The sequence below is a fragment of the Carettochelys insculpta genome, chromosome 28 (genome assembly GCF_033958435.1).
Source record: "Carettochelys insculpta isolate YL-2023 chromosome 28, ASM3395843v1, whole genome shotgun sequence".
NCBI lineage: Eukaryota > Metazoa > Chordata > Testudines > Carettochelyidae > Carettochelys > Carettochelys insculpta.
In genome coordinates, this window is record NC_134164.1 from 8785343 (window position 1) to 8806168 (window position 20826).

At 56.4% G+C, this 20826-nt stretch overlaps 1 protein-coding gene across 1 annotated transcript in view; it reads right to left on the reverse strand.

The window, feature by feature from the left end:
• ACE (angiotensin I converting enzyme) overlaps positions 1-20826 on the reverse strand; it is a 63681-nt gene that overhangs the window by 21022 nt on the left and 21833 nt on the right. The window contains exons 3-11 of the mRNA XM_074979162.1: positions 17843-17936; positions 16381-16524; positions 15279-15470; positions 13337-13434; positions 10307-10479; positions 9231-9454; positions 4578-4722; positions 3116-3214; positions 1256-1378 (exon numbers count right to left, since the gene is read on the reverse strand). Of these exons, the coding sequence (XP_074835263.1) occupies positions 1256-1378; positions 3116-3214; positions 4578-4722; positions 9231-9454; positions 10307-10479; positions 13337-13434; positions 15279-15470; positions 16381-16524; positions 17843-17936 (1292 nt within the window). The remainder of the gene's footprint in view (positions 1-1255; positions 1379-3115; positions 3215-4577; positions 4723-9230; positions 9455-10306; positions 10480-13336; positions 13435-15278; positions 15471-16380; positions 16525-17842; positions 17937-20826) is intronic.

Sequence of the window (20826 nt, forward strand, 5' to 3'; positions counted from 1 at the left end):
GAGAACTAAGGTGAAACTCACTTGGGTAAGTTACTGAGCCTTTGAGACTGGGATTAAGCTGGATATCACTGATTCTTGGTGTAAAGGACCATCTGTCACCAAAAGATCTTCACCCGGCTGATGAGGTAGAGGTGGGTATCCAGGGAACTGTCTGTGACGTGACTCCATGCTTAGGCTATTATTGTGCCTGAGGGATTCACACTTGATAATTGGTTGATGAACCCAAAGTGTGGAACTCGCAGACAGTCTGGGGTTTGTGCCCTGCTTCCCAACAATTTGCCCTGAGCCACAAGCTATATGGGACACCAATTCCCAGGCTTCAGGGATCAACTGGTCACCCTGGGCTCAGGGAAGTATCTCCTCCTCTCACTGTAGCGTGCCACCTAGCGGTCAGGGAGCATCTCTTCTCACTATGTACTTAACTCCTCTTGGAAAAAACAGCAACTCAGGCTCCTAACTCATTTACATGCTTTTAATGATGTGAGAGCTGGGCTGTGCACCCTCTTACACTAGTGCTGGATTTGCAGCAACTAGAGCTTTTACCACACAGAGGACCCATCCTGAGACAGGACTTGAACGGGACACCTGTGCTTTTTAAGCAATCACACTACCACTCAAGCTACAGCATGAGCTATGCTAGGCAGGTAAGTTGCCTGCAGATAAGCAATTCTAGCTACAGCAACTGCGTAGCAAGACTTGACTTATCTGTAATCAACTTACTTGGCTATCCTCATTGAAGAAAATGGACAGGAGAGTTTCTCCCACTGACCTCCCTTACTCCTCACAATAATGAGGAGTACAGAGACCAACTGCTGACCCGATAGGTTGATTTCGTGCATCCCTATCAGGTGCGTGAAATTAAACCCCAGAAGATCAACGTGCTCAGGGTTGATCTTCCAGGTAATGTAGACCTGGCCTAAGCTTCTTCAGCTGCTCCTACCATGAGACTGACCGCCTCCTGGAATTCCAGTCAGTAGGAAGCAAGGCCAACACCTACCCCCCTCATGTGAACTAATGCACTGACTCCACACGAGCAGCCACATTATCTCAGACCAATAGACCTCCTAGCCCAGGATCCTGTGTTCTGCCAATGGCCAGCGCCAGCTGCTCAGAGGGAACAACAGAAAGGGAGCTAGGGATGAACGAAGAACATCCCTCCTGCCTTTTGTGAGACCTCAGGGTCCCTCCTAACCCATCCGCCACAGGGCTCAGCTCCAGGCTGGGCAGCTCACCCCCTTCTTTCCTCAGCTCTCACCTGAGTTTCGCTCCCGCCTCTTTGGACATGTAGATGTCACAGGTGTGAAGGGAGCCGGAGTGATTGGCCGCTTGGCACAGGGCCTTGTGAAACTGGAACTGCAGGATAAAGCTCACGAAGTACCTGCCAAGAAAGCAAGTGCCACTTGATGGTCCTTGGGGCTGTGATGGGAGCAGGGGAAAGAGAAGCTGATCTCTGCTGCTGGGGGCGGGGGAGGTGCCTGCCCGAGGCCTCCTGCCATTTGCATTCTGCTCATCTTTGGAATCACTCTGAGCAGAAAATTGCCCAGATGGTGACTGGCGTGACTGGGCTCTTTCAGAGTCTGACCTGGGCTTTCTGTGCTGCCAGAGAGGAGGAGATGAGAGCAGCGGCATCAGACAGGCACACTGGTACACTTCACCTGTTCTTGGGCTGTTCTCTGGTCCTATGCCACTGCCATCCTGAGCTCCCCACACTGTGCTGCACTGTACCCCATTCCTGACCCACAGCACCCCCTAGCATTGCAGAGCTGGGCTCCCCATACTGCACTGTACCCCATCCCTGACCCACAGCACCCCCTAGCATTGCAGAGCTGGGCTCCCCATACTGCACTGTACCCCATCCCTGACCCACAGCACCCCCTAGCATTGCAGAGCTGGGCTCCCCATACTGCACTGTATCCCATCCCTGACCCACAGTGCCCCCTGGCATTGCAGATCTGGGCTCCTCTCACAGCTCTGCAGAGGGTGATTCTGTGCACTGTGCCATTAATGGGGTGATAGCATCAAACACCTTTCGGTTCCCCAGGCTCTACATGAAACTCTCCAGGAGCTGTCATTAATTTTAAGGCTTTTAATTCTCACTGGGCCCAGCCACATATGAACTTAGGTACCACATGACACGGTTCACCCCTTATTACTCAGGGCAGCTTTGCCAGGGGGTCTCTATCCCAGCCTGAAGAACTCCCCGCTAGAAGGACAACAAAGGATGACTGAGCTCTGGGGATGCCCCTCACTGTGGATCTGCACCACCTGTCTGATCCAGACCACTAGCCACAGCCACTTCCAGGGGCTCACAGATAAATGTGCCCCATTGAACTAGAGTTCGTCCTTGTCAATATCATGTTAGTGGATTGGCCCAGCACCCCCAGACTCGCATGCCAGTGGATTGGTCCAGCACACCCTCCCACACCAGTTGATTGGCCCATCACACTCACCCCCACACTCATATGCCAGTGGATTGGTCCAGCAGACACTCTCATGCCAGTGGATTGGCCTAGCAGCCCCACCCCCACATTCCAGTGTATTGGCTCAGCACCCCCACTCCCGCATGCCAGTGGATTGGCTCAGCACCCCCACATTCCAGTGGATTGGCCCAGCACCCCCACTCCCTCATGCCAGTGGATTGGCTCAGCACCCCCACCCCCACATTCGAGTGGATTGGCTCAGCACCCCCACATTCCAGTGGATTGGCCCAGCACCCCCACTCCCTCATGCCAGTGGATTGGCTCAGCACCCCCAACCCCACATTCCAGCGGATTGACCCAGCACCCCCACTCCTGCATGCCAGTGGATTGGCTCAGCACCCCCACTTCTGCAGGACACTGGATTGGCTCAGCACCCTCACTCCCACATTCCAGTGGATTGGCCCAGCACCCCCACTCCGCATGCCAGTGGATTGGTCCAGCACACCCCCACGTTCCAATGGACTGGTTCAGCACACCCTCCCATGCCAGTTTATTGGCCCACCACCACCCCCCGTACCACCACACATATGCCAGTGGATTGGTCCAGCACCCCCACCCCTGCATGCCAGTGGATTGGTCCAGCACATCCCCACATGCCCATGGTCAAAGACACAATTCACATGCAGCTCCCGTACCTGATGTAGGGGGTGTTGCCAGGGATGTGGTACTTCGCACCAGGATCAAAGTTGGTTTCGTTCCTTGCGATGGGAGGGCAAATGCCCTGATATTTTGTTCTGCAAAACAAAGGGGTGGAGGTGGGGGCAGGGAGCAAAATGAACAGTATTAGCATGAAAGACTCGGATGAGCCACCCCTTGGCGTATGAAGAGTAAACAGGAAACGAGAAGGAAGAGGGGACGCTAACATGGTGCATGACCTGGCCCATGTCTGAGGCTTAATGTCAGATATTTCTAGACATCCACGTGCACACCCAGCCACACACCCACCTACCCACATACACACCCAGCCACCCACATACACACCCAGCCACACGCCCCCCCACATACACACCGTCACACACCCACCTACCCGCATACACACCCAGCCACACACCCCACCCACATACACACCCACCCACACAGCCACCTACCCACATACACACCCAGCCACACCCCCCACCCACCCACATACACACCCAGCCACACACCCACCTACCCACATACACACACAGCCACACAGCCACCCACATACACACCCAGCCACACGCCCCCCCACATACACACCCAGCCACACACCCCACCCACATACACACCCACCCACACAGCCACCTACCCACATACACACCCAGCCACACCCCCCACCCACCCACATACACACCCAGCCACACACCCACCTACCCACATACACACACAGCCACACAGCCACCCACATACACACCCAGCCACACGCCCCCCCACATACACACCCAGCCACACACCCCACCCACATACACACCCACCCACACAGCCACCTACCCACATACACACCCAGCCACACCCCCCACCCACCCACATACACACCCAGCCACACACCCACCTACCCACATACACACACAGCCACACAGCCACCCACATACACACCTAGCCACACGCCCCCCCACATACACACCGTCACACACCCACCTACCTGCATACACACCCAGCCACACACCCCACCCACATACACACCCACCCACACAGCCACCTACCCACATACACACCCAGCCACACCCCCCACCCACCCACATACACACCCAGCCACACACCCATCTACCCACATACACACACAGCCACACAGCCAACCACATACACACACAGCCACACGCCCCCCCACATACACACCGTCACACACCTACCTACCCGCATACACACCCAGCCACACACACACCCACCCACATACACACCCAGCCACACAGTCACCCACATACACACCCAGCCACACCCCCACCTACCCACATACACACCCAGCCACACCCCCACCCACATACACACCCAGCCACACACCCATACACGACACACACATTTGCATATTCACACACCCATGCACAGACACACGCATTTGCATATGTGCACACTGATGCAGGGACATGCGCATGCAGGAACAAACCCACACACCCACATACCCACCAGTGTGCCCATTACCTCAGGTACCACCAGTCGTAGTTGTAGAGGCTGGGTGGGGTGCGGCCACTGAAGACATTCCAGCGCCACTGGTCGATGAGATAACCGAAGGGGAGGAAGGCGATCTTCTCCAAGGCCATTTTCAGCAGGTAGTTGATGTCACTCTCTGCACGAAATAGAGCCGGAGTGAAGCAGGGGAGGGATGCGCCCCTTTCCATCAGCAACAGCATCACAGCCACGCCTCCCTGGCTCTCCTGACTATAGCTGGTAGAGGGTGGCACTTTTCTTTTCTTTTTTTAGCAAAACTTTTTTATCTTTTCTCCACCAAAAAATGCACATTCAGAGCCAGGAAAACACTGTCTCAGTTCACAGCGAATTTGCCATATTGTTCCAGCTTGGAAAAAATGCCCCTGAAGAGTTGTATTTCCCATTCAAAATGACTTTTGGTTTCCAGTTCACACCCATTTTACTTCAGTTGCTTTTCCCGCAAAGCGATTCTTTAAAAAGCCCTTCCAAATAAAGGAAAAGTTTGTTTAACCCAAAACCATTTTTGTCTCCATGTTCCAGGTTGGCCACTGAATTGAAACATCAGTTCTCGTACAGCTGGATGCCAGAGTTGGCTCTTGGTGAGCCACCTCAGCAGCAGAAAAGCTGCTGCCATTCATCTCCATTGGAACCAGCCTGCACCTCCTTGGCTGTCTGGCCTGAGCCAAGCCCTCCCACAGACTGGAGCCTCCCCTTGTGCAGCTCTGACGTAGCTGCGCCTGGGATGCAGGGCACAGTTTTGGGAGCCCTGTCAGCAGAGAGATTACAGCAAGGGAGAGGGAGCACCGGGATGGAGCTGTGGATGTGATTGCTGGGCTACCCAGACAGCAAGATTCCCAGACCTGGGCTGAATGCCTGGTAAGTATTTGAGGGCTGGAGCTAGAGGCAGGGACTGATTTTCCCAGGAGCTGTTTGCCCAGGGCTGTGTCCAAACACAGGGTCAGGCTTCCCCTGGGCCCTGCTGCTGGGCTGGAGTTCAGAAAGGGTGGGCAGGGGCCAGATGGTAGGAAAAGCTTCCCACCCAGGAGAACTCGTGAGCACAAGGTGCCCGGAGAAAGGCTTTGGAAATCCTGAAAACTTGACCAAATGCCGGTAAGTACAGAGCAGAAGCTTAGCCTGCCCTTCGCCCAGGTCAGACAGGCTGGGTGGGACTACACAGGACTTTTCCGGCGCTAACCTGCACTTACGATGAAAGTCACCTTTTCACCAACCTGGATGAGAAGAGTCCCAGGCTGTCTCCACGGCTCTGCCCCTTGGGCCTGGTTCTCAATCCCACTAGGCCCCTCTCTGGCAGTCCAAATGGGCCCAGAGGTGAGGGTAATTATAACTGACTCTGCTGCTGTCTGAGTGGTGAGCAGGGAACAGGCCCCTGGTGCTGCGGTCTGTGCAAAGTGAGTGTGAATTGGTGCGTTCTGGCCTGGGAGAATGTCACGCCTGCTGAGCAAGTCAAGCCTGCTGAGCACGGCAGGAAACAAGTGTGCGTGGTGCAGGGCAGGGGGGAACCAGATCGCGCGTGCGCATTGTGTTTCCACGGTGGTTCTGCTTCTCTCTTTGAAGTCACTGGCTAGACTCCCCTGGGTTCAGTGAGGGTGGGACCAGCCTATCAATCTACACAGCAAAGCACCTGTAGGTCAGCACCAGTTACTACTGACACCTTTCCCCCACGGGGGTGAGTGGGCAGCACTCCCACCCCACCCTGCCCAGGTGCCCCCACCCCCCGCCATGCAGCCTTCAGGAAAACGGCAGAGGGGAGCCAGCCAGAAGTTACATCGCCAATACACTGCGTCTCTTGCTGTCGCTCTAGTCAGCCCCTCCCCGCGAGAGGCGCCAGCGCGGGGGACGGAGGAGTTCTTCTGTCAGCCTAGCGGTGTCCGCGCCAGGGCACAGGCTGGCTTCATTACAGTGCTCAGGGGCGAGAAGTTGGCAGGCCCTTGAGGGATGTAAATAGACCAACCTATGTTTTGGGCCTGGGCCAGGCTATAGATGGGGCTGGGGGGTGCGGAAGTAGCCACAGCCGAGTGCTGGAAACTTTCTCCTGTTTTGATTGGACTTTCTCGGCCCTGGGGTTGGCTGGTGGCTTCAACCTTCTTCTCCTCCCTTTGTCTTTTCACTCCTTTTCTACCCTCTGACCCCTGCCCTATTCCCCTCCCCTATTCTTTCCAGTGAGCTGAGCCTCTGCTCCCCTCACCCAGCTGACAAGTACGTAAATAATGCCATTTGCTGCCATTCTCTGCATGATCTACCCCTTTCCCTTCATCTGCCTGGCCCATTTCCATCTCCATCTCCATCGCTTTTCGGGGCAGGGCCTCACCACTGCTCTGTCTGTTCAGCACCTACTCCAGGGGGGCCCCATTGTTGGTTGCTCCTATCCCGCTGGGAGTGCTGCAGGCCAGGCCGGAGGTACACTGGCACAGCTGTGTGGGGCTCTAGACAGGACTCAGAATCATCAGCATAAATCCGGTCCCAGGAATGTCTCCTCCCCTGCAAAGCAGCTGCTGACAGCAGTAGTTTGCAAAATGCATTTGGCTGGAGCTGGTGCCGGCAGGCTCAACACACGTGCTGGCGAAGTCCAGTTCCCGGAGAGATTCTGGGCAGCCTGGCCTTGCTCCAGAGGAGCTAGCTGCTGGAGCTGGCCTGGCCCTAAGAGGCACGTCCTGTGAGAACTTCCTGCATTGGAAAGGAAGCATGAAACCCAGCCCAGAGAGCTGGCTTCTCCTTGGACTGCTTGTCTGCAAGGAGCTTTCAATCCCAGCTCCAGGAATGCACCAGGGACAGCTCTGGAAGGGAGTTCTGTTCTGGTGGGAGGAAGAAGGGGCTGCTACAAGACACAGGGTTTTCAAGCTGTTCTGTGATTCAGCACTTGGGGTGCTGCTATGGGAGTCGACATTGGCACCTCTGGGGGCAGACACCAGCCTGCTCTTGCCATAGGATCCGTGCAACTCCTGGTGCTTGTGCAACCCACACATCTACGGGGTGTGACACTGTCCCATGCAGTGGCACCCAGACCACTCACCGACGGGCTCTTCTATGGCCTTAGCTGTGAGCCTACAGGCTTTTAGCTCAGACTGTAGTGGCTCATGCACTAAGCTCCAGAGGACCAGGTTTGAGTCTGCCTGTTGGCAGTTACGCCTGCAAAGCTGGAGGATAGCCTGGGGCCCCTTTCCAAACCTGGGACCCGGCTCTGCTCCTCACACAGGCTTGAACCTCTCCTGGCTCAGGCAGCATTCTGAATCCTGCTTTGCATCAGAACAAGTGAGGTCAGACCCCTGCTGGAGGCTGCTCACCTGCAGACGTTCTGGCAAAATGTCCCCTGACATTCATGGGCCTGAACCAGACTGTTGCTGAGCACCCTGCCTCCCAATGGGAGCCAGAGGGCTCAGCCTGGGAAGAGTTGCCTGGGTCCCTGCATTTGACCCCATGCTGACACAGCGCGCAGGGCAGGTGCTAGACTCACTCTCTCCGAGGTCTCAGGGAGTAAGGCCCTGGCTAGCATCCCCCAGAGCAGCAAATTATCCACTCTCATCAGGAGCAGTTAACTGCTGGTGATCTTCCTCACACTGACGCGGACACCCCTCCTCCATGCCAAGATGCTCACTTTGCCGAAAAGCCTGGAGCTGCCTGTGCAGCGTTGGCAGGAGTTACTTAACACAGCCAATCCCAGGCCAGCCCTGAGTCACAGGCCATTGGCTGGACTGGGCTGGGTGTGTGGGAAAGGTTGGAAGGGAAGTGAACTGCTGCCCTGTGGTTGGCCAGGAGAGGCCAGGTGGGTTCCTTAGGCTCATGGCCCCTCTCTACTGCCCACCTCTCTGGGCACCTGAGCTCAGATCCCCATCACATGGAAATTGGTGTAGTTCCTTTGAGGTCAATGGAGTTGGGCCAACTGACACCAGCTGAGGATCTAGACATTACATTTGGGTGCTGCTTGGTGAAGCAGCACAAACTAATTGTTGGTACAAGGGGCCAATAAGTCTAGACTGCCAGTCACCTTTAAACTCTGCCACAGACATGCTGTATAGCCTTGCTCATATCACTTAACCCACCTGTCCCTTAGTTTCTCCTTTAGTCAAACAGTGACAACAATACTCATGCACCTTTGGGAAGTGCTCTGAGAGCTCTTGATTAATGAATGCTGCACAAGCGCTCGGCGTGGGTAGAAATAAATGCACTAGTATTGGACATCTGAGGGGTGCCAGCACAGAGAGCAGCCCACAGGCAAGGAGTGACAATGGCTCAAAGCCCGCAGAAGCTAGGAGGGAAATGTTTGGATTGGATGCTCCCATGGGCCGGCCAGCCTGTGACAGGCTTAGAGCACAAGCGCTGGTGGGGGTAAGGGGATGATATGTCATGATAGCAGGGAGCCAAAACCGCTCCACCCTGAAGACACACTTGGACGTGAATGGCAGTGCTGGTGACTTGCACACTGGAGGCAGGGGAGAGCCGCTTTCCCCTTCAGAGAGATGCCAGGAGTAGGGTGCAGCAGCACAGGGCTGGCCAGGGAAGAACTTGTGGAAAGTCGCTGATCTTAAAGGAGCTGTGGGTGTCCTTCCTCCCTGCACCTGCTGCCCACCCGGCCCTCTCCCTGCCCCCGTCCCAGTTCCCAGGGCCCTGGGGGCACAGCCCTGCTGGTACCTGTATCCTGGGTCACGTGGCTGAGGAGCCCAATCTTCTGGAGGTGGCCGGGGGTGGAGACCGAGAGGCTCATGACGTCACCGATGGCCTCATGGAAGCCGGGGTTGGCCCCGCTGCGGAAGCTGACCGGCTGGTCCTTGTACTGCAGGTAGTACTCAACATGCCCCATCTCGTGGTGCACGGTGAAGAGCTGCTCCATGGTGACCGTGGTGCACTGCTTGATCCTGCAGGGCGAGGGACAGAGTCCTGGCCATGTGCACCCTTTGGGAGGGGCTGGAGTTGCCTGCTCCTCCACTTCCCCTGCTGGGATACATGCCAGCAGGGAGAGTCACCTGACCACACAGCTCCCCACCCTCACCGAACACCCACCTCCGGGGTTGGAGGATACCCTCCCATCGCTTTCCAGCACCCCCCGGGGATGGACACTCACAGCAGCACAGCAGGGACCCTGGGTGCTGGGGAGGGTCAATGCAAAGTGGGACCCTGGAGAGTGAGGTCAGCGGAGAGGGGAGAACACAGGCTCCTAAGCCAGACAAACCACCACCTTCATTACCAGCTGCTGCCAAGGTGACGCCTACGCTGAGTGCAGACACAGCATGTGCTGCTCGGAGAGGGAGTTCTGCCGGGATGGGAGCACAGCAGCTATTTGGACAGAGCCCGGCACAGCTGTGTCTGCGCTGGGGAGGTTGCTGTCACCATGGTTCCTTGGCTAGGAGATGTACAGGGCGCGTCACCCAGGGAGGGTTCGCCGGCACGGTTTCGTGGCTAGGAGATGTGGTGGGAAGAATTGCCGGCATGGTTTCATGGCTAGGAGGCGTGGCTGGGGGGTAGTAGGCATTGGCCAGGCCTAACTCCTATCGCAGGAGCTGCTAGCAAGAAAGCAGCCGTGGGGTGGGGCTGGGAATCCGAGGCCATGGGACCAGCATGTGCTGAGGCAGGTGTACCCAGCTCTCTCCCTCCCTCCTGATCCTGGCAGAGATAACAGGGTGGTGGTTCCCCTCTCACGGCTGTGCATGGGGCTCCAGCACCCCCCTAGCGTCTCTCTCCTGGGGGTCTCGCCTCCCGCCCCTGCACACCTGAAGTCCTTGCGGTTGTAGAAGTCCCAGGCGGAGGCATGGCACACCACCTCCCGCCCGTCTGATGGCTTCTCCAGCATGGACTTCTCCCAGAACTCCGGCGGCATCTCCAGCAGCCCCAGCGAGGTGAAGAACGCCTCGGAGACCCGGAACATGTGCGTGGCGTTCCAGTTCTGGGCGAGCAGAGCCAAGGGTTACCCGCGCCAGGAGGAGGCTGCCCTGGGGCCAGGGCCCCCCCGGGCCGGCCGCACAAGCTTCAGCAGCAGGAGGGTCACGTCCTTCTCAAAGGAGAGGTAGAGGGGGCCAGGTCCACAGCCCTGGAGAACAGGGCCCTGTGCTGATCCCCAGGATAGATACAGGGGAATGATTCCTCCCTCCCCTCCTGCTGGCCCCACTGCTGTCCTGCCAGTGCCCCCTGCTCCAAGAGATGGGTCCTCAGGGAGGTGCAGCTCCGGCAGACGTCTGCCAGATACGCCATGGCAGGGCAGCCTGGGTGACACAAGGAGCTAAGAGGATGCCAGCAGCAGCGCACTGAACAACATGGGCGCCCTGCGACGGGGCGTACCGCCCCCCACTGAATGGGGCAAAAGGCCCCGCCCCTGAGGCCCTGCTGGGCCTGCTCCAGGTGCAGCCCAGGTATAAAAGCTGGGGAAGCCTGGCAGCTGGGGCTGGCCAGCAGTGGGGAAGGAGCTCCTGATGGAAGCAGCCCAGGGCAGGGAACCAGGAGAGGACCCTGGATCTCAGTGTGTTGCGGTGGGGATCCCTGCTGAGCCGGTGGCTGGGGGTGACACAACCACCATCACCAGGGCCCTGGGCTGGAGCTCGGTGGAGGGGGAGGGCCTGAGCTTCCCCAACCCTGACTCCTGGGACCCCCCATAAGGGGGGACGGTGACAGGGCCACAGGGCCTATGCAGAGTGATTGGGCCTCAGCTGACAAGGTCCAAATAGGCAGTGAGGCCGCGCTGCCCAGCTGCAGGGGGGAGGTATATTGACTTTAGCTACTAGGCTGTGCTGCCCTGATGTCAGGGGCGATTCATATTGACTGTGGCTATTTGGCCGCACTGCCCAACTGTAGGGATGATGTCTATGGACTTTAGCCATCACGCTGCGCTGCCCCGACAGCGGAGTGAGGTCTATGGACTGCAGCCATTAGGCCTCACCACCCCGATGTAGGGCGATGGGTATTGACGTCGACTGTCCGGCTGCATTCCCCAGCGTTCGCTAGACTGCCAGGCCTGTGAATCCTGACCAAGCCCCCTGAAGCTGGACGATCGTGTGGAGCCTGGGAGGACAATGCAAGAGCCCTCGGGAATGACGCGGGGCCAGAGAGACCCCAGCACACTCCTCGCTCTGCAGCCATTCATGTACAGGCAAACTGAGTGGTGAGTTTTCCCCACTCACTATGCATGGGTGCAAATGGTGGCACGAGGCGCAGGGCACTGAGACATCAGGTTCATGGGGTTGGCTCCTTAATCCTCTATCCTTGCCCACAACACCAGGCTCCAAGAGGGCTTGGCCTCTGCAGCTTGTCTCCAGCCCAGCCCGCAGAGGGCAGTTCCCGAGCCCGGCAGTGGGAGACACAAGCCTGGCAGAGGAATCTCCCTTTAACTGCTCCTGGCTGTGCTGAGAGCAGGTGAGCTAGAGACCCCGGAGCTCTGCTCTGGCTGCAGGCACGTCAGTGAGGCTTGGCTAGTTCCACAGGTCCAGCTGCCTGCAGTCTGCCTGTTTGTCTGCCTGGGCAGAAATCTCTGCCTCCTGCTTACCTCCCCCGTCTTCCCTCCTTCTTCCCCCTTCTCCTCTGCCTCAAGCCTCCCTGGCTCCAGGCCCCTGGACTGCAGCACAGCTGTACCCAAGAGGAATTTGACCCATTCCAGGGAGCACTCCCTCCCTCCCCGAGCACACAGTGACACTCCTACACCTGGATGGGGCCGAAGACATTTGAGAGGGCAGCCAAGAGTTGCCCTTGGCAGCTTTTTGTCAGCCCCTCCCCAGAAAATTAGATTTGCTCTGGGCTCAGGCTTGAGGGCTACTGCCACTGACAACAGGCCAGTGTCGACAGCCCTGGTGCACCAGCTCCCAGGGGCTGTGCTGGCAGGATGCAGCTGTGCGGCTCTATGGCCATGGTCTGGCGCCAGAACTCAGTGCAGCCAAGCTCTAAACTGTGGTCAAGTTCTCAGACACCTTCTCTGCCCCAGCCCGGGGCTTCTCCTCCTCTCTCTGGCTGACCAGGGCCAACAGGAGTCGGGATCCTGCTGTGATTGGCCTCACTGCCTCCAGGGGTGGAGGGAGAGATGTCCTTGGGCAATCCCAAATTGCAAGCAGCCCTCCCCCGCCTTGGCCCACCTTTCTCCCTCTGCTGCTGGTCTTGGACTGACCATGCTAAGTCACTCCCAGGGGCCTGGCTCTGGGGTGTTGTCCTCTCTGTTACTGGGAATCTGAACAGCCAGACTCTAGTGCAACCAGGAATCAATACAGGGTTGTCCTCTGGCCAGGGCTATGTGTAACCCCGACTCCTAGGTTGAGTCACTGTCTCATGTAGTGGCCCCTAGACCCCTTACAAAGAAACAGACTGTCTCCTCTGCAGCCTTAGCTGAGCGACCAGAGGCTTTTAGCTCTACCTGTAGAGGCTCCTGTACTGCACTCCAGAGGCCCCAGGTTTGAGCCTGTCTGTGGGTAGTTGTACATGCAGGCACTCAGAGGAGGTGAGCGCACTGCTCCCGTGGTGTCTCTGTGGTTACGCCTCTTGCGGTGCAGTTGGGGGATGCAGTTTGCAAGAGGGACTTCCAATGGAGTGAGATGCTCCAGGCGTAGCATGGGAGCAAAGGGACCCCCCATCACTACGGGTAGTCCTCTGCCAACTGCCTTGCTAGAGGCATACAGGGAGAGGCTCCAAGGGCAGTGGGAGGGCTCCCTCCTCTCCTGCAGGGGTGATTGGCCTGCCTTTACCCACAATCCCAGTGCTCAAGCACCACGTCAGGCTGTGGAAGCAGGAAGCTAAATGATAGCAGCAAATGGCAGCCAGGTCCTTACTTGCTGCACCATGGTGCTGGTGACATCCAGGTTGGGCTTGTTCGGGAACGGGACCATCATGTCGTAGATGTTGTTCCACTGCTGGGCCCACATGTTGCCTGCAGAGAGAGCAGACCTGCTCAGGGCTCTGCTACAGCAGCAGCTGCTCTTGCTCTGACTCTTGCTGACTCTGGAGAGAGCTCAGGGCCCATCCAAGTAGTCTCCTCTGGGGAGCGGTCTGGGCATGGTTGTAAGTAGCTCAACAGAAGAGATGGCTGTTTACACCCCTGCTGGAGCAGCCCTGGGGCCAGGGAGCTTTGTAGAGCAGCAAGGGCTCAGCTGGGAGAAGCAATGTGACAGCTCCTTCACTCCACTCGCCATTCAGCTCCTTTTGGCTTTGCTGGAGTAACCCCAGGAGGAGAGGCTGTCGCTGCTTGAAATAAGAGTAAGCATGGTCCAATGGCCAGAGCACAGCACAGAAGCCTGGATTCTCAGGGTCTGTTACCTGCCCTGGCACTGACTCACGGGAAGATCATAGGCAAGTTGCTTAGTGGCTCTGTGATGCCATTTCGCACCTCTGTGCAACACGATGGATGTGCAGGTTACTAATGCCCTCCAGGGCTCCCTCTAATTTCTTTCCATCCCTGGGTGGAATAAATTTTGTTATGTGCACCAAGGCATGCGCAGACATGCACCACCAATAAACACATGCTGGTGGCTGTGGGCGTTCTGCTAATCAGCTGAGTGGCACCTGACTCTCTCCTGGGCAGCCCCCCCCACTTGCTCAGCTTACAGGGGACACTGGTGCCAACAGCTGAGGGAGGAGATGGGGCAGTGGTGGCAAGGTGGCTTTATACCTTTGCCAGGTCTGAGCTCCTTTTGGCGAGGTGCTGTGGGCACAGGGTGCTCTGCCATTCACTACTGCATCCAGGATCATTCGATATAGTCTTTGCCACCCTATGCACAAAGCTTTCCTCCAAGTAATTCCCATTTCCCCCCCCCATCTTCTACCCCAGCCAATCGCAGAGCAGTCATTCAGCTTCAAAGGCGTGTAATTAGCATGCACAGATGCATGGAGGAATCTGTTCCAGTATGAAATCACCAGGAATTCCTGCCTCACCGGTGCAGTCCCAGCACTGACTGGTCTGACCTAGTCCCAGAGTTGTCTGGGTTGTTCCCCCTGCTGTTTTCCTCTCTTTGGGGAGACCTGAAACTGCTGCCAGCAGCTGCTCTGGGCTGATAACAAGCAGAGCACAGTCTGGTCCCAGCTCATGCAGCTGTGCCACTCCCTTGGCCTGACATGAGTGAGCGTCACACAGCTAATCGGGGAACACGTTCTGCAAACCACGGGTAGGTCGCACACCTGAAATGCAGCCACCCCTGGGTCTGAGGGGGGCTGGGGAGCCTTAAGGCCCAGGCAGAACCTCATTTGGTCAGATCTCCCATAGCTACCAAGTCCATCAGTGACCCAGAAGCTCCTGCAGCCCTTGGGCCTCAACTCAGTGTTGCTGCCTCGTTGGGGGAGCACAACACAAAGCGGCCCCTGTCACAGGTGGCATCTCCCAGCTGCGCTGGTGCAAGGAAGGGCAGGCCGGGAACACGTGCAGGGCGTGCCGGTTACTCACACTGAGCAAAGTCCTCCTCTGGGGCTGTGGCTGGGACACAAACAGAGCCTGTGCTTTCATGGCAGGCAGCAGCAGCTCCTGCCTTTAAATCCAGAGGCTGAGGCTGAGACTCCTGCTGCTATCAACTCCACACAGGGGAAAGTGTTCCTTGCACAGACCGTATCCGGAGCAGAACTACAGGTGCCTCCCCCAAATCCTGCTGCCTCAGCTCACCCCAGTTTCTCCTCCCTGTTGGTGACCTCCTGTCTGCGCCCCCACATTCCTGGAGCACCTGCAAAGGCACACCCCAGTCTCCTGAGGGGGAGAGGGGCTGGTCTCCCTCGCTTCTGCCCACTTACCCAGTAAATGCGCAGGGATGGGGCCCTTGAGGTTGATGTACTTGGGGCCATAGCGGTCATACAGCTTCCTCCTGACAAAGGCATGGAGGTTCAGGTAGAGAGGCTCCAGCTGGTGGTACAGGCCCTCCAGATCGTCCTCAAATGTGGGTGAGTCGTACCAGGAGCGCCAGTAAGCGCCCGTGTCCTTGAAACCTGGTGACAGAGAACACAGGGCCAATGGCAATGAACTGCTGAGTCTTACCTTGGGACGGCATTGCAGGGACCACCCCTCCTGGCCTTTCTACACCCAGTCATCCCTGGGGGGAGAAGGATGCCAGCTGGAGGGATGCGTAAAAGGCAGAGACAGCCCTGGTGCCTGCTGAGAAGGGACATTTGCCCCATAGGGTGAGCTGCCAGCTGAGGACATGGGGGAATCCCCAGCTGGTGCAGAGCCAGCACTATGTCCCTACTCATCCCCCTGTGGTACTGATGGGGGTGTGGCCAGAGGGAAGGGGGCGTGGCCAGAACTCTGCTAGGCACTGGTTAGGGCCACCCTGAGGTTCTCTTTGCTGCATGCTCTCAAGCCCTACTTCAGAGACAGCCTGGTCAGGCCCCAGGATCTCACGCAGGGGGCCTGAGTCTGAGCTCAGGCAGAATCCTACTGATCTCACGACACACAGATGTCTAGCTGAGCAAGAGTGCAGCTGGGATGAGGAAACACAGCCCCGGTGCTGCCCCAGGGCAGAGCAGCTGCTGTGCTGAAATAGGCCCTGGCCCCTCCTGCATCGCTTAGGGGCAGATGTGGCATGGGAGAGTGCACATCGACCTGGGTACGGCTCTCCTCACTCTCTCTTCCACCAGCAGGGGGTCCCATGAGCTCCTCTTTTACACCCAGACAAGGGGTGACCCTGACTCCTCAAATGCACTCCCTGCAACGCTGCACCATGACATGAGGGGATGCAGAGGGGAGAAGTTCCTGACCCCAGCCAGTGATCAGCTCATGCCCTGAAGCATGAGAATGACTGGTCTTCATCAGGCATTTCTGAGGTGGGGCTGCTTTGGGAGGCTTCCTCGCCTCCCCTGCTTTGTGACTGAGATCTGCAAGAGTCCATGTCCCTCTCACCATCCATCCCGTAGGCTTCGTTGCTCAGCGTCACAAACTCCTCGTACTTAGGCCTCAGGGGATTTCCAGCAGAGTTGTGCCAGCCCTCCCAGGCATAGAGCAGCTTCTTGTAGCTGCGGGAGGTGGCCATGATGTTGGTTATCTCTGAGGTGCAAAAGAGAAAAACACATCGGGGAGTCAAGCCAGCTTTTGTGGGGTGCAGGGGGAGTTTCTCCCCAACTTCCTAGGCCTTCACGGAACCCCAGCAGCACAGACACAGGCTGGGGCAGAGGGAGGAGTGTGAACTCCCCTCAGGGTCTCTGCAGCTCTTGTATACAGCAGAGGTGGGCCTGAGCTGAGAACCAAATGCCAGAGAGTCTCCTGGCTCCACAATGAGCCACAACCCAAACCCCTCGGGAATGGTGGGGCGTCTGCAGACCAACCCCAATGGCCCCTGTGCCTGTAACATGATGAGCAATCACCCCAGATCCAAACAGCAGGATTGTGCAGCTGTGGAGGGAGTCAAGGTTGTGATGCAGGATAGCTTGCTGGCTTTATCAACTGTCAGGAGCTGCCCAAAACCCGCTTTCTCCACCAATGGTTCTATCTCCTATTTGGTAGCACCTTTCCAGTGCCCCCTGGGCAGGAGCTGGTGCTCTGGGGTGGGCTTGGGATGCAGAGAACTCTCTTGTGTAGGAGCAGCTATGCCATTAGACCCCTCGTCCTCACCTGTCCAGTGCCTGAGAGTTCAGAGAAGGAGCCTGAAGGCCCACAACATGTCTGGCCACTTGTACATCACTTCAGGGAAGGGGAGGTGATTCGGCCCTGCCCACCTGACTGAAGGAGTCTGATCTCTTTCACCTCGACTAGAGCTTCCAAATTCCAGGGAAGTCACTGTCCAAACTCCCATTGACTTTAGTGCTGGGAGGACTGGGGTGGCTGAGCCTGGCTCTTTCTGAGAGCACTCGTGGCGAATGGCAGATCTCTCCCTTCCTCCCAGCTACAGGGCCAGCAAGCAGAAGGTTTGTGAAGGGGCCTGAATCTGTAAGGTGTTGATCCTGTTCTGCTCCCATTGGCTCCAGCAGAGGCTGCGCATGCTCAGCACCTTGCTGGTTCAAGCCCACTTCTTGAGCAAGAAGTTCAGAAAACGAAAGAATAGGAGTCCCTGGGCTGAGGGCTCTTACCCATTCTCTGCAACACTGCACCACGGGCTTTGGGGGATATAGGGAGGAAAAGTTCCTGACCCCATCAGCGATCAGCTCATGCCCTGAAGCATGAGAGTGATTGTCCGACATCAACAACAAGAAGTCTTGTGGCACCTTATAGATTAACAGATATTTTGTCTATAAGGTACAACAGGACTTCTTGTTTTTGAAGATACAGACTAACTCGGCTGCCTCTCTGACACTTGTCCTACATCAGACACATTTCAGAGGTGGGGCTGCTTTGTGAGGTAGGAAGACGGGATGGGACAACTCCGTACCTGGTTCCAAACCCCAGCAGCTGGTGGTCTGGTTTGGAGGACACACCTTGGCAGTGGAGTAGACATTGTCCATCTCGCTCAGGATAGTGTTGTACTGGGGGAGGAGGCAAAAGTAGATGTTAGGGGTCAAAGAATGTGGAATCAGGGTTTCCTTTAGCACCAAGTCAGAATTCCCACATGGGGAGAGAATGGAGGATACTGGCAGCACCTCTGAGACTCCTGTTACTTGCATACACAGGTCTGTGCATGTTTATTTCCCAGGGAGGTTGTGTACACTTGTAGGCTGGTGCACGTGTAAATTGGAGGAGTGTGCCATGCACAAGTATGGTGTGTTGGGAAAAGTTGTACGTGCATGTGGGTGAATTTGTGAGGGTGAATGGAAATGCAGGTGGGGGCATCTGTGAGTGCAGTTTGTGAGTTGCGTGTGTGTGTGTGTGGATATTAAGCTATATTGGCACTGGAAAAGGTGCAGAAAAGGGCAACAAAAAGGATTAGGGCTTGGAACAGGTGCTATATGAAGAGAGAGTACTAAGCCTGGGACTTTTCAGCTTAGAAAAAAGGAGACTAAAGGGGATATGACTGAGGCCTATAAAATCAGACAGGTGTGCAAAAAGTGAACAGGAAAAAGTTATTTACTTGTTCCCATAACTCAAGAACTACCAGGGGCTCACCAAATGGAATTAGTGGGTCGCTGGTTTAACACTAACAAGAGGAAGTTTTTCTTCACACAGCGCAGGGTCGGCCTGTGGAACTCCCTGCTGGAGGAGGTTGTGAAGACCAGGACTTTAACAGAGTTGAAAATGGAGGTGGAAAAATTGTGGAGGTTAAATCCGTGGATGGGTAGGAATGGTGTCCCTAGCCTCTGTTTGACAGGAGAGGGATCACTTCTTCTGTTCACTCCCTCTGGGGCGCCAGTCATTAGCCACTGTTGGAAGACAGGATACTGGGCTGGATGGATCTTTGGCCTGACCCAGTGTGACTGTTCTTACGTGGGGAAGGTTGGGCCAGTAAGTGGTGGAGAGATGCATGGGGGCTCGTGACTTGGCAGACGGGGCGTGTGAAGGTGGAGCGTGCTTTCCTGTGCGAGTGCATCAACACAATGAGGGGCAAACGGGCGATCTGACCTGCTCAGTTAGGAGCCTGGCCATGGGTCTCCCTGCTTGCCCCAGGCCCAGACATGGGTCAGAGATCCAAGGGGAGGGTCATGCTGGAGGTTTCAGAGGACACAGGATTAACTGCTTCAGCGTAACGAACATGGTCAGTGACCCTGGGCTCCTGAGCCGCCAATCCAGCCCCAGACAATTTGCTGCCATGGCGACATCCTGTCAGGCTATGAGAGTCATCTAAAATGGAGGCTGCCCACCTGGAGGGCTGGGTGAGTCATGTGCCTGGTGGGGGTGGGCAGAGGCTCTGCCAAGGCTCCTTTCCCCCACAATCCATCTGGGCCTACAAAAACCCACCTACTTAGAGCTGTGCCAGTACACCCCAGCTTGACCTGCTTCCCATAGGCTAGTCCAGCCCTGATGTACCTCCCTACACACAGAGCCTCGTGAGTGTACCTGAGTCCTGGCCTACACCCACCTGTTCTCTTCCAGCCTTCACTCCCACACCGCGTCCTTACCAAGGCTTCTCGGCTGGCTCTGCAGCGCCCTGACGAACCAACCTGGCCTTCTACCCACTCTGCCGACACCCCCGCATCACAGCATGGCCAAATAAAATCATAGAATTCTAGGGCTGGAAGGGACCTCAGGAGGTCATCAAATCCAGCCCCCTGCCCAAAGCAGGACCAACCCCAACTAAATCATCCCAGCCAGGGCTTTAAAACCTCCAGGGATGGAGAATGCACCACCTCTCTAGGCAACACATTCCAGTGCTTCACCACCCTCCTGGTGGATTAGTTTTTCTTAACATCCAACCAACACTTCCCCTAAAATGGATGGGGTAGGAGGTGAACCCAGGACCTTCGAAAGGCTGGCCTGGCACACACTAGCCACCCCAACTTGGGAGGCCAATAGGCTTTCCATTCCACACCACAGCTCTGCAGGTTGTTACGTCCTTGTCTCCCTTTGATCCATGAGCCATTTTGCAGGCTGGCCATTCTGTTTATTTGCTGGGACCTTTCTCATGTAGGCCATGTAGCCACCCATCAGTGAACACAGAGCTTCAGGGTCACCAACCCACCCACCTCATGGGACTGATTTTGGCAGCACTCATATCTCCAGGATCTGGATGGAGAAGAAGCCAGCCAAGGGCCACAGGAGTTTTATTCACACAGCAGGGGCTCCATGTGGTCTGAGCATATGAGTCAGAAGAGTTGGTCTTTATTCCTGGCCCTGCACGGTCTCCAGTAAGTTGTCTCCCTGCCTATATAGGTGGTTGGCTTTTTTGCAGCAGGGCCCGTCTCTCAGTATGAGGATGTGCAGAGCTCAGCACAATGACAAGCCCCTGATTCTGAGGTCTCTAGGTTCTGCTAGAATACAAATACCACATAGTGCTTTTCCTGGGAGCTGTGGGGTGGCGGGGGCAATCCCTAATTCTGCATGAAGTGTGGCTTGGATGATGAGATGGAGGCCTGACCCTTAAAGATCCCACGCTGATTTTCCCAGAAGTAGAATTGTTAGCTCCATCATTCTGGCCAATTCCACTTTGGGAAATTACATCCTGCTACCTAAAACTCTCCTTAAGCGTCTCGTGTGTGGTACCACGTTGTTAAACAGCTGCCACATTCCACCCCAGAGGGGACTGCAATTCAAGGGTAGGGAAAATGATTCTCACTGGCTGTGAAGCACATTGGGAGGACAGACATGCTCTGTGAAGTCAGGAACCGAAAGTCCTTTGAGAAGAAGTGGTAGCTCTTCAGCTACCCTGGGCTGATGCTATTTATAACGTCTCTTCTACCGCTGCAGCTGGCTCAGTTTCGTTAAGGAGTTGAAGATCAAACCCTGGGTAGACACTGGCATTTGTTATGGTCACTGCCAGCAACA